The sequence below is a fragment of the Malus sylvestris genome, chromosome 16 (genome assembly GCF_916048215.2).
Source record: "Malus sylvestris chromosome 16, drMalSylv7.2, whole genome shotgun sequence".
NCBI lineage: Eukaryota > Viridiplantae > Streptophyta > Magnoliopsida > Rosales > Rosaceae > Malus > Malus sylvestris.
In genome coordinates, this window is record NC_062275.1 from 34,552,961 (window position 1) to 34,566,066 (window position 13,106).

The following is a 13,106-nucleotide window of genomic DNA, read 5'->3' on the forward strand; positions in this document are numbered from 1 at the left end:
AGAAACGTTATTATTCTCTCTTGATTTTGTTTTATGAGCTTAAAATTATTAACCATTACTCACATGCCACATGGCAACTTCTATTCAAACAATTTTCTATTCTGACTCGGGCAATGCTGTATAGCTCTCACATGGGATAAGGTTAGTAATGTTGAACGGAAGAATAAAAATATAGGAGGCTGTATTTTCGCAAGAGCAGCGGCTGGCCCATGGAAGTTTCGCTTACTAATGCGTCATGGTATGTTTTTATCAACCAGATGACACATGGTTGATGGAAGCCCATCCTCCAAATTCGAATGCAACCAAAATTGTCTCAACTCATGAGAAGAACTTATATAATACGAGTATATTATTACATGTGCCAATTATGTAAGGACACTGCTATTATTTTCGCATATTTTCTGTGTTACTAGCACGAGACAGACAGTTACCATGGCAGTGTATAGGTGCTATATAAAAATTGATCGCCGAACTCGGAGAGTCGATTCACATGATACGGACATTTATGCACTCGTCTGTCGCCTATAAAATACCAGCTCCCAAGTCCCAACTCACATGGAAAGCACAAGAGAGTGAGAGAGACGGAGACAGAGAGACAGAGAGACAGAGAGTGGCTGTGATTGGCTTTTCCTACCTCAGTTTTGCCCAACCACTGCGTCCTCATCTGAATGTGATTCACACTCCATCAGTAACGGAGCTGGTGGTTGGTGTGTGTAATCTCGTCCCACATAAGCAGTCCCATGTGGTTCTGATATCCCCCAAGATTCAACTCCTTCCCTTATTATTCACAGATTGTAGTCCTCTTACAATTTTAACATTCACCAAACTAGTTTTTCTAAATTTCTGGTAATCTTTACCACTTTGGTATTTCATGTTTTTGGTTTTTTGGTTTCACAGATTCTATGTAATGATCTAATGATTCTTGGGTTCTTGCAGATTGGACCATCTTGAACTCACGAGCTTTTGCTTTGGTTTTGGGTGCCACCATTTATTTGCCAAGTAAGATTCTTCGCCTTTTTTCTGCTTCAATTCTATCCAATGCGCATGTCTTTGATTGTTTATCATGTTTCTGATATTTAGATTCAATAAGCTGCAAAATTGGAGCATTTCGATGATTTACATACAAAGCTGATTTTCACACACTCTTTTTCGCCTCTCGCGCGCCTGAAAAAGCATATATTCCATTTCAGCCATTATCGTAATCCTTGAGTTGTAAAATGTAAAGATATTTCAGTATCTGTCAGTGTGCTACAAAGCATGTTTGACATATGGGTAAAAGCATAACCCTTTCATCTTCTCCATTTCAGCAATCACTTTCCTTAGTTACAATCTATTCCTAACTTTGTATTTAAATTTTTTGGTATTCAATTGCAATGTACATTACTTTTCAATGAATAATATGAAATTTAGTAAACTGAATCTTTGAAATAAAGACTCCTTTTTGCTGTAGTGTGACATATGGTTAAGTATCGAATATTTTGCTTTCAGTACTGGCTGTGAATCCGCAGTACATGAGCTTTTTACGGGAAAGTAGAAATGTAGGACGGAATGCAAAATCTAGCTAATTGTTTTTGTGCTTTTTAGTCTTAATCCGTTCATCAAATGTTTCTGTTCGAGATTTCAAGCAAAAAAACCCAATTGTGTAGGTATTATCATAGCATAGGAAATTTGTATGGTGATATTTCTTTTTGGTGATTGCTGATTACTTGAGTCTTGCAGTTTTCCCTAGAGTCTCATCGACGGTGTTTTGTCAGAGAACTGATGATGGATTATTGTTTTGGCATTCAAAATCTGAAGTTCAGTGTCTATTTTGTTATGTGAAGGAAAAAAAAAAAATAAATAAAAAAAGCTAAAAAGGGTTCAGATAGGAAGAGATATAAACACCATTGGATATCAGATTATCAGTACAAAGACTGGACAAAATGATCTATCATTCCTTATTTTCGTTTTTCTTGTTGTGCTTTCTTGAACACAGTTTTTAAATATTTCCTCATCCCCATCCAACTGATCATTGAAGAAGGGATGACTACCTGTTACTCATTTTTCAGAAAGATATGTTTTCGTTTTATGGATTTCTATTTGTGATTTGTTTCCAATGAGTGAAAATCCATTGATTGTTATTAAGGGCTCGGATGATAAAATCGTGTGTTGTTTCTTTACATAATCCATTTGCCGCTTTCCAGAAACATTTGAAAATCACTTTTAGGTGACTGGAATGGTACTAAGGCCGCTGATGGTGATTTCTAGAATCCTAGTGGTGTGATGTTTGTAGTCTCTTTTCGTTCCATAATTTCTCTATGAATAGGACCTACCAGAGTCTTACAACAATCAAAAGACCTAGTTGAAACAAACAGAATACTTTCGACATATTATTCGCTTTGTCATGCATCAAATTTGTATCTACAAATTGACATACCACATGGACAGAGATGTATAAGGTGATGTTTCAAAAAGTTCTCTGCATTGAAAAAAAATTTGGGCATCTGGTTGTAGATTGTTAATTTTTAGGAGAACCATTATTCCATCAAACTTCTCGGGAAGGTGTGTATTATATTCATATGCCGAAAAATAACTTTTTTGGTTTTCTAATTCTGAATATGCAGATGGGGGAAGTAGTTAAGGACTTAGCCGCTGGGACTATGGGAGGGGTAGCACAGTTAGTAGTTGGCCACCCATTTGATACCATTAAGGTTAAACTCCAAAGCCAGCCTACTCCACTTCCAGGGCAACCTCCCAAGTTCTCAGGTGCTATTGATGCTGTCAAGCAGACATTATCGGCTGAGGGAGCTGGGGGTCTCTACAAAGGAATGGGAGCTCCACTTGCCACTGTTGCAGCCTTCAATGCTGTCCTCTTCACCGTAAAAGGGCAAATGGAGACATTGTTAAGGTCTCAACCTGGTGTCCCGCTTACAGTTAGTCAGCAGGTCATTTGTGGGGGAGGGGCTGGAGTAGCTGTGTCCTTTCTGGCATGCCCTACTGAGTTGATCAAGTGCAGGTCAGTTTAATGACTATTTTCTATTTGGGTCTTGCGTAATATGTCTGTAACCACTCTCAGCCAAGTGTCATGGAGAATTTAAGGTGACACTAGTTTTGTTCCTTGAAAGAAAAACACCTTAATCTGTTCCTTTCCTTTCATTTGCGTTTTCAATCATGGTGTAAGGTTTGTATTTACAGATTGATTATTTTCATTAAAATCAACTTTTTAGTGAAAAGGTTTAAATTCAAATTTCATCACTTTGCCATTTCAATAAGGAATTAGGAAGCCTTCTTATGTGCATTCTGTTTGGATTTCATGGTAGAACAGGTTGCAAGCCCAGAGTGCAATGGGGGATGCTGGCTCAGTGGGTGGCGCAGTGAAGTATGGGGGGCCGTTGGATGTGGCCAAGCAGGTACTTAGGTCGGAAGGCGGTGTGAGGGGTCTGTTCAAGGGGTTGGTTCCTACTATGGCACGCGAAATACCTGGAAATGCTGCAATGTTTGGTGTCTATGAAGCCCTCAAGCAGTTCTTTGCTGGAGGCCAGGACACTTCCGGCTTGGGAAGAGGATCTTTGATAGTGGCTGGAGGATTGGGGGGAGCCGCGTTCTGGGGCTTCGTCTACCCAACTGATGTTGTCAAGAGTGTAATCCAGGTAGATGATTTCAAAAATCCCAAGTATTCGGGGTCAGTTGATGCCTTTAAAAAGATTCTTGCCTCCGAGGGAGTCAAAGGCCTCTATAAGGGCTTTGGACCAGCTATGGGTAGAAGTATTCCAGCTAATGCAGCATGCTTCTTGGCCTATGAGGTCACAAGGTCAAGTTTGGGATGACAATTTATTTCCAGGCTAATTGGTCGCTATCGATTTTCGTGTTTTTTTTTTTGATTCGGAAGCAGTTTTTCTATACATGAACTTGTGGTTGGGTACTAGGATCCTCCATTCTTTGTAACAACACTTCTGTTGCTGGAGGAGACATTCTTTTACCAATCATATTACATGCACTGGTTTTCTCTTCTTTTCTCTCCCTAGAAAGTAGTAACTCTTGCAGATGTCTTGCATCCGACGTCGGATGTCGTCGGTAGAAGCCAAATTGATTATACCCAAATGCAGCCTCCTTTTAAATGTTACTTTGAGGGTACAAGTTTACTTCAACACTCTTAACATCAAAGAAGCATGTGAGAAGCACCAGAATCCAGATTTCTCCTATACATTCAAACCATCAAAATCTGAATCTACCCAAATTACAAAAGGTAAATTATGCATACGGGTTATAAAAAAAAACTAATTTTAAGGAAAAGTACCAATTCCAACCCATTTTCTTTGAATTCAGCCATATTTTGTGGGCCAAGACAATTATAAGCATTGTACACGTACATGCTCGCTCCCATTGCACAAGACCCATGCCCGTCTAGCTCATTTGCTGGAAAAGGCCACCGAATATTGGATAATAAACATGAATAAACTATTTTTTAGGTCCAAAAAATATCGCATACAATCCGAATCAAGCCTCAAAGCCTGATTGTCATACAAGCCTCAAGCTTAGCCTAAAAAGACATGTCAGGGTGTGGAATCAAGAAAGGTTCATATGTCTAATGATGCCATGCTATGTTAATTAGGCCGCGCATTTGTGTAAATCACGCCATGCTCGTGCAAATTCATATATATTTATCACGCCAAACCTTATCACGCTAATCACAATTCATCTAAGATAAACCCAAGTCACATGCCCAGGGTTTGTCAAGTAAATTGTAGTGTGGATGGTTACGGAAGAATATTGGGCTTTTGTGGAACCAAGATTATGGAAGACTTTAGGCTGCTTGGGAGCCTAAAGATCCAAGTCCAAAACCCTTGTGATCCACATGGGCAGGTTTAAAGGAGAACTAGGCTTAGTTTCCTCATTTCCCTAGCAAGGTAACCAACTTAGTTAGGAAGAAACCGAACCACATGCCTTAAGGTCACGTGAACACCTAGCAGAACATGCATTTAATGAGGATAGAAGTTGACTTTCCCTCACCAGCTCACGCAAAAGAACAATGTGTGAAAGCCATGAGACCTGTTACCATAAGTAATGCATGTGGAAGGATGGCCTTGGGAAAGTAGAGCCTCCGAAAGAAGGCCCAGCGTAGGCTTCACGAGGCCAATGGCGTCTGCCTATCTTGCACCAAAATGGAAGTGGCAAGAGAACTAGGAGGAAAAAGGAGAGAAGATCAAGCCACGTTTGGAGATTCCCCTAGAAGGGAGTCATCCACCTATAAAAATGAGATTAGAAGCCATTAACAAGGGGGCAAGAACTCAGCCTAGAAGAAAAGATAGAACGTTAAAAGGGTTATACTGCACCAAGCTAGGGAAATCTCTCTTTTAGTGCAAACGACGTCAAACTCCAAAGCATCACATCAACAATCTTAGTGATTTTCCATAGCCTTTCTTTTGAGCATTCATGACATTAGAAGCCTTGTTACCACCCTAGGAAATCCAAATCATCCAACCTAGAACATCATGCAACTCTACTAACTCTCTCTCTCTCTCTCTCTCATGCTAAACTCATAATCTTCTAGTTTCCACACCATGCTTCTCTTGAGTAAGTCATTATTTACTTAATAAGTCATCTTTAAGTCATTGATCTGATCGAGATATTTCCTAAGACGTGCTAATTCTTTCGAGATATTTCGGGACTTGGTACGAAACCAACCCAAGAGAGACAAGAGGACGTTCTCAAAGGCCAAGTCCACCTTGACCTAAAAGTCCCCCAAAAATTATTAACTAAATAAAGTGATCAAGGGTATTGATATAGAGAATGACCGTATTGCATTGTAATCCTAAACTGAATAGGTTCTCCACCTCTTCTACTTAGCTTAGGTAGCCATGGCATGCTGCTAGGTGTTACTCATGGTTTTTGAAGCCCTGAAGATGTATAATCATGAAAGTAAGTTTCAATTCTTTGTAAGAGTTTAGTCATCCATTGCTTTGCTAAATATAATCTAATGGATCACACACTATATAAGGTAATGATTGAAGAATATAATGGAGTGTAGTAAGGACAATTAAATAATTTAGGGTAAATCTCAGTTTACTACCCTCAAGTTTCGTGGTTTTCAACATTTGGTACATGAAGTTTTTTTTATCTTAGAGTCATACCTAAAGTGTTAATTTTGGGACAGTCTCATACATCTGTTAGTTTGACTGTTAAGTCTTTCGTTAACTGATGATGTGGCACCTATGTGGACAATGATTGGGTGTCACGTGTCATTAAGAGGTCCACCTGGAAATTACAAATTAAAAAAAAAAAAAAAAAACACACGCCCGCCTTCTACCTCCCCCAACCCCTCCCTCTCATTCTTTCCTTTGCACACCCCCTATCGCTCCTCTCCACTCTTTTGTCCACCAGAAACACCTTTGATATCGCCTTCAGCATGAACTTCGCCGGATTGACACAATCACCCAAAGCCAGAGGCATCTACGACCTCAGAGCCTCTAATTCTTTCTTTTTCGCCGTCACGAACCTCCAGAACCCTCCATAATCCATCTTAAGCATAACGACTTGAGATTCATCAGCATCCTCTTGCCGTCGTCCACCTCTCAGTACTCGTTGTCATTGCAGGCCCTCCATATTCTTTACCTTCCTCCTCTGCCTTCTTCCACTTCCAAACCCTAAAAAAACAAAAAAAATCCACCTTTAATTGCAAATGGGCATCTTCCCCAAGCCTTAGAAACCCCATTGCTCAATCTCCACCCAGATTTAGCTCCAACCCATTTCATCCATGGCCGCATCTTCCATCTCCACCCACTTCGTCATGTTAGCTTTCCTCGTTTTCTTCTTCAGAACCACCTCCACCGAACTCCTTATTTTCGTTCACCGATTTTGGTGAAGTTTCAAACTTTGGGTCAGATGTTGCTCTGTACGGAGATGCAGAGGTCGTCAATGGTGAATATGCAGTTTAGCTTACCAATTTAGTGAGCTTAAGCGCCAGCCGAGCTATTTACAAGAAACCCATCGAGCTGTATGAAGGTAAGCCTCAGAAATCCGTGTCTTTTTCGACGAACTTCTCGTTTTCTATTTCCAACGGTGGTGGGGATGGATTGGCGTTTGTAATGGTTCCAAAGGGTTTTAATCTTAGCCTATTTGGTAACAGTTCTTTTGGGCTTTCTCTGGGAAATGGTAAAAGTAAATTCAAAGTTGCTACGGTTAAATTTGATGCATTGAGAGATGGAAATGTTTATGTTGGAATTGAAGTGGGTAGTTATATTTCTGCTAAGAATTTGGATCCAAGTAGTGGGAATAAAACGCAGGCTTAGATCGATTACGAAGCAGGTTCGAATCGATTTGAAGTTAGGCTGAGTAAATTTGGTGGGTGTGCAGAAGAGATGGAGAGGATTGAGGGAGGTAAAAGACGGGTGTGTGTGTGTGTGTTTTTTTAATTTTTTTTAATTTTTAATTTCTAGGTGGACCATTTAATGACATGTGGCGCCCAATCATTGTCCATATGGGTGCCACATCATCAGTTAATTGAACACTTAACAGTCAGACTAACGAATGTTTGAAACTGTCTCAAAATTAACACTTTAGGTATAACTATGAGACGAAAAAAACTTCATGTACCAAATGTTGAAAACCACAAAACTTGAGGGTAGTAAGCTGAGATTTACCCAATAATTTACTTGTTTATAGTTAGGATTAATTAATATGTTATTAATCAAATGAAAAAGTTTGTTTAAGACCTTGGATTAGTTTTGGACCCCAAGGCCCAACAAACTTCGGATCGTCAAGCCCATTATTTTAAGTTGTATGACAACTATTTATACCATATTTAGGGCCTCCGTATTTAGATCTCGTATAAATACTTGGGGGACCTAAATGTAATTATGTAATAAAGGAAGGGGTAAATATGTAATAAGTGAAGAGCTCTTATTCTATAAAATGACCCTTTACCCTCACAATTAGGGAGGCCAATTCTTAGGCCTGACTCTCACCCTCTCAAAGCCTCACTCTCATTATAGAGCCTCTTTCTCTCCCTCACAGTCCTCTCAAAGAAATACAATATCAGTGTGGACGTAGCCCAAACATTGGGGTGAACCACGATACATCTTGTGTTATTTACTTTCTTGCAGATCACGGTCGAATTTACGTTGTTCCAAGACCCCTTCGGTTTTGTGCATCAACATTTGGCGCCATCTATGGGAATCGACATGAAAAGTTATGTCGGTTCTCTCTCAATTTTTCATCTCCGTCGTGAATCTGCGAAATCACAAAAACCCAGAAACAGAAAAGATCCAAATCTTTCTCTCTCTCTTTCTTTCTCTCTCTAACTTCTCTCTTCTTTCTCTCTTTAGAGAGTTCTTTCTGTCTCTGAGCTGAGAGAACCCCAAAACTCATCGACTGCAAAAGGTAACAAAAATGGCAAACTCATATTTTTAATTTCCACACCCACGACATGTACTTGGAGAAACCTCAACCAATCGATTTCTACGAGGAGGAAGGCAGCCAGGACATGATGATGTTCAAATGAGGAACTCTCCCAATCCTAATCTCAAGCTCATCTCCACCAACCGCCGCCGCAACAGATGCAGATGAGAGACAGCAGCGGGGAGGACCACGAAGTAAGGGAGTGATACATCAGGAGAAATATGTGTTGAAAAAAGATTCACCTTGCCTGCCAGAATGATAGATCACAGAGATCTGCACACTAGGAAATGGAGCTCAGTTCCAAACTCGGAAGTCGTCTCACTGGCACCCCCACAGCCTGAGCTGATTCCCTCGCAGGTTACCGGAACGGACGCCGGCAACTGACAAGGTCAGAGGCTCGTAGCAGAGGGAAGTTCGTCAACAAGGTCAGAGGCTCGGGATTCCTGAAGATCAGCCTTAACGACTTCGCCGTCGAGCTATTCGACTCCCCTGCCCCACCTACGCCACGTGGCAGACTCCATGGCCTCCGACATGCGTGCCGAGCTTTCCATGGACGACGACAGCGACCCCAAGATGATACTCAGCTACGGTGATTAGGCGGTGGATCTGACCCGATCATGGACGGCAACAATTTTACTCTCTTCTTTCTCTCTTTCTCTCTGGTACTTCCAGCTCCGGGGACATCATCATCGCCAACTGAGTCGCGTTGTAGGAGATGATATCGATTCTGACAACCCCATGCGGGGTGTCGACACAGGAGATACAAACCCCATCTAATCAGAGGTCTCCTCACCTGCCGTCAAAAGGAGGTGAAAACTCCACGGCCTGGACTCCGACGTTCGCCACAATGCCAATCACAGGTTGCAGATGCACTCCTCGTTAGTGTGAAAGTTTTCTCAAGAAAGAGAATTGGATGGCATCAAGGTTGTGTTAATCCCATTGCTTGGAATTCGAATGGATCAGATGTCTGGCTCGCGTTTAATCCCTCATTCCCCCAATTTCAGATTCTTGAAATCCCTAGGCCTCTATTCCGTCATGTTAGTCAAATTCCAACAGTGAACTTTGTTCCTGTTGATCTAGCTTCAAATTTGGTTTTAGTTTGATCTAGCTTCAAATTTGGTACTGCTGTGTGCACTGAGCACGCCCTCGACTAGGGCCCCGGTGGTGGAGAGATGACGGTGTTGGAGAGATGTTGTTCCTGACCAAAAGCCACAACCTCGTCATCCCTGGTGGTCCCATTGTGCCCAACGTCTCCACCTCCATCAGGTGCAATAAAGGCAAGTGCACCAGAAGATGCCTTTTCATTTTGTAGACACCAAACGTCTCCACTTTCCAAATAATTGATTATTTCCTCGGCACCAACATTTCATCTTGTCCACCAACAATTTAAGGCTATTAAAAGAAAGCACAAATTGTAGTGTGGGAGAATATTATGAGCCTTGAGGGTGGACTCGTGGACCATGCATCAAAGAAAGCAAAAGCAGAGAAAGTAAAAGCAGAGAAAGCAAAAGCAGAAAATAAAAGTAGAGAAAGCAAAAGCAGAAAGTAAAAGCAAAAAGCAAAAGCAAAAAGCAAAAGAGGATAAAAAGAAGCAGACATAATTGCGATGGTGATGGCATGCAGAAGAGGGAATTATGGACGTGACCCATTGAGCAGATGGTCGAATTTATTTTTCAATCATGTAATTTATTTTTTTTATCTTTCGGAGATATTTGTATAACCCCATCAAAGGGTAATAATAATAAAATAAAATAAAACAAAAAAAAAACGGCAAGCCCAAAATAAAGGGGCTGGAATGTTGTGTGGAGGGTGAAGGCCCATAAGCCCAAAATAGCACCAACCAGGTGACCAAAAGTATGTCCAGTACTACAAAAAATTATTAGGCACCCTGCCGCTATTATCACCAACCAGGTGACCAAAAGTACGTCAAGTACTACAAAAAATTATTCGGCACCCCGCCGCTATTATCGCCAACCAGGTGATCAAAAGTATGCCCAGTACTCCAAAATATTCGGCAGCCTACCGCAATTATTGTTGGAAATGTGCCCTAAAACCAATCATATGATGATACTTTACGGACATTTCACATGTTAAACTAATCTAGTTTAATATCAAGGGCAAAGATTATTGTTTTAAGCCGTCTCATATAAATGTTATATGCTTAAACGATAAGTCCAAGGAATATGTAATTAGGAGAATGTAATTTAAACAAGTTAGATTCATGAGACCATTTTCTTTCGTATACATATCCTAAACATTCGTGATCATAGGATTGCCAATTGGGCATTGACAATCCGTTAAGATCAGTACGTGTTGTGTCTTCTCTCAGGGAGAGTGACTGGTCTCGAGTCATTGGTGTGATTGACACCAAGACAAGCATGTAGGTGCTCAATAGCGAATGAGTCCACTAAACACGATCAACGAGGAGTTCTCATACTCATGTCACATGAGAACTCATGGTTGGGATAATGCAAAGTAGTCATTTGACCTGAGGCATCATAATTGTCTTGTGGTTAGGTCCTTGATCTTTGACTATGTCAAAGTCAATCTGTCAGAGGGTGTCCACGGCATAGTTAGGGTTAAGCCACTTAGCCATGGAGGCAAGTGAATGCGCAACAAGGGATCTCTAACCTTCAAACTGTTTGAGGGAGAATACTCTATGATATGATTAAGAATCTCTGGCCAGAGTATGAATAAGATTTAGGAAGTCGTTCCAAATCACATTCAAGGTAATCATATAAGTAAGAGAATCACATTGGATAGTAGACATGAATAAACTATTAAACCAAACAATGTGGTCAAGAGTATTGTATTAGAGAAAGACCGTATTGCATTGCAATCCTAAACTGAATAGGTTCTCCACCTCTTCTGATTAGCTTGGGTAACCATGACATGCTGCTAGGTGTCACTCGTGGTTTGTGGAGCCCTAAACGTGTATAATCACTAAAGGGAGAATTGAAAGTAAGTTTCAATTCACAATCGATTTGAAAGAGTTCTAATCACCCACTGCCTCGCTAAAAGGAACCTAATGGATCGTACACCGTGTAAGGTAGAGATTGAAGAAACAAGGGAGATGAGTAAGGACAATTAAATGGTTTAATTGTTTATGGCAAGAATTAATAAATATGTTAATTAATCAAACGAATAAGTTCGTTTTAAACCTTGAGTTAGTTTTGGGCCTTAAAGCCCAAATTGGGCTTCGAATCGTCAAGCCCATTAGCTTAAGTTGTATGACAACTTAACAAACAAAATTTTAGAAGCCCAAAACAGCCCAAAGGCTTGGGAAAACCGGCCATATAGAGAGGGGTAGTGAACTTGGCTTAATTGCAAGTTTGCCACTCCATTGTGAGGTGGTATAAAGGCAACTTTATAGCCATTTCATCCTTAGGGTTTCTTTTAGAGAAAAGATGAGAACACAAGCTCCATTTTGTCTCTAAGAGGCCGCCACCCTAGAGGATTTTAGCTAGCAATCTTACTTCCTCTAGGTCACTCATCTCTTCTTCAAGTCCTACCTTGGTGTGGAGACTTAGCGGTTCTCAACTTTGGGAACTTGGAGAATCCTTTCAACCATCCTCATCCAAGAAATCCATGGAGCTAAGAAGCAAGAATGAAGGCCCTCTCCTTGGGTGATTAGCCTTTGCTTATGCAAAGAAGAATTAACAAAGGTATAATGTTTCTCAACTCACTTTGTTTTGAGTTGAGTCTTGGTTCACACTTTTACTAGGCTTTGAATTTCATGGGTAATATTTTGTTTTTTAGTGCATACAAGCATGATTTCGCCTTTAATTGTTAATTGCATGCCACATATGTTGCTCAAATGAACATGTTTTTCACAAAATTTCCTTCAAGTGTTATCAAGAGCCTAGGACTAGTAGTTGGTGAATCCTTTTGGGTTTTTTATTTTCATAGTTTATGATTTGAATGTTGTAATTGTTACAAGCTTTATTCTTGCTTCTTTGAATGTAAATTTTGTTAGAAAAATTGCCATCTCAAATGTTGTAGATGTAGTTCATATGAGCATGAATTTTGGAGCTAAAATTTGGTGCCATGTTTTTGGGAAATTCGGCCAAATCCAAAGGGTGGATTTTAGGGTTCATGTTTGTCTTGTTAAAAGTGTTTTAAAGTGACATTAGGAACCCCTAAGTACCCTAGTATGGTAATATGTTTCTTCCCTTAAGTTTGAGAGTTTTTGGGGTGTCTTCGGGTGAAAAATGTTCATGGAGCTCTTATGGGTTTTCATGGATTTTCTTCATTGTTCTTGTTATGTTTTTGGCAAGAACAAAAAGGTTGGGTATTTTGATTCCAAGTTTTTGGTTGTTTACATAAAGTTTTTGTTTGCGATGGATGGTTTGAATTTTCAATAAATACCCATACCAATCACTTACATCTTTTCCTTGTTTCAAGGACCCATGTTTTATGGAAACCTAATTTTTAAAACGAATTGTTTCAAGGACCCATGTTTTATGGAAACCTAATTTTTAAAACCAACCCATCACCTTTAACTTTTGTTGAAAAATTCAAAAGTTTTATGACACCTCTCACCTACCAAAACCGGCCAACCCTACAAGTAGGGTACTTTTGGGGCTTTTATGCAATTACATAAAGTTTTGATACTTTTGTGTATTTGTACTTTGACCCGAAAGTTTACGTTTTTACGTAAAGGCCCAAAATCACTAAAGGATAAATTGTTTTGCTCCTTTAATGAAGTTTTTGTATTTGATGAAATTTTT

At 40.1% G+C, this 13,106-nt stretch overlaps 1 protein-coding gene and 1 pseudogene across 1 annotated transcript; both read left to right on the plus strand.

Annotated features, from left to right (window-relative positions):
* The first annotated feature begins 497 nt into the window (after nt 1-497).
* On the plus strand, nt 498-3,989 carry LOC126606669 (mitochondrial carnitine/acylcarnitine carrier-like protein). Its single transcript, XM_050274045.1, has 4 exons — nt 498-846; nt 937-999; nt 2,604-2,995; nt 3,305-3,989. The coding sequence occupies exons 3-4, from the start codon at nt 2,604-2,606 to the stop codon at nt 3,804-3,806; spliced, it is 894 nt and encodes a 297-aa protein (XP_050130002.1). The 5' UTR covers nt 498-846; nt 937-999; the 3' UTR covers nt 3,807-3,989.
* A 2,615-nt stretch (nt 3,990-6,604) lies between these two features.
* LOC126609318 (leucoagglutinating phytohemagglutinin-like) lies at nt 6,605-9,153 on the plus strand (annotated as a pseudogene).
* Nucleotides 9,154-13,106: the final 3,953 nt, after the last annotated feature.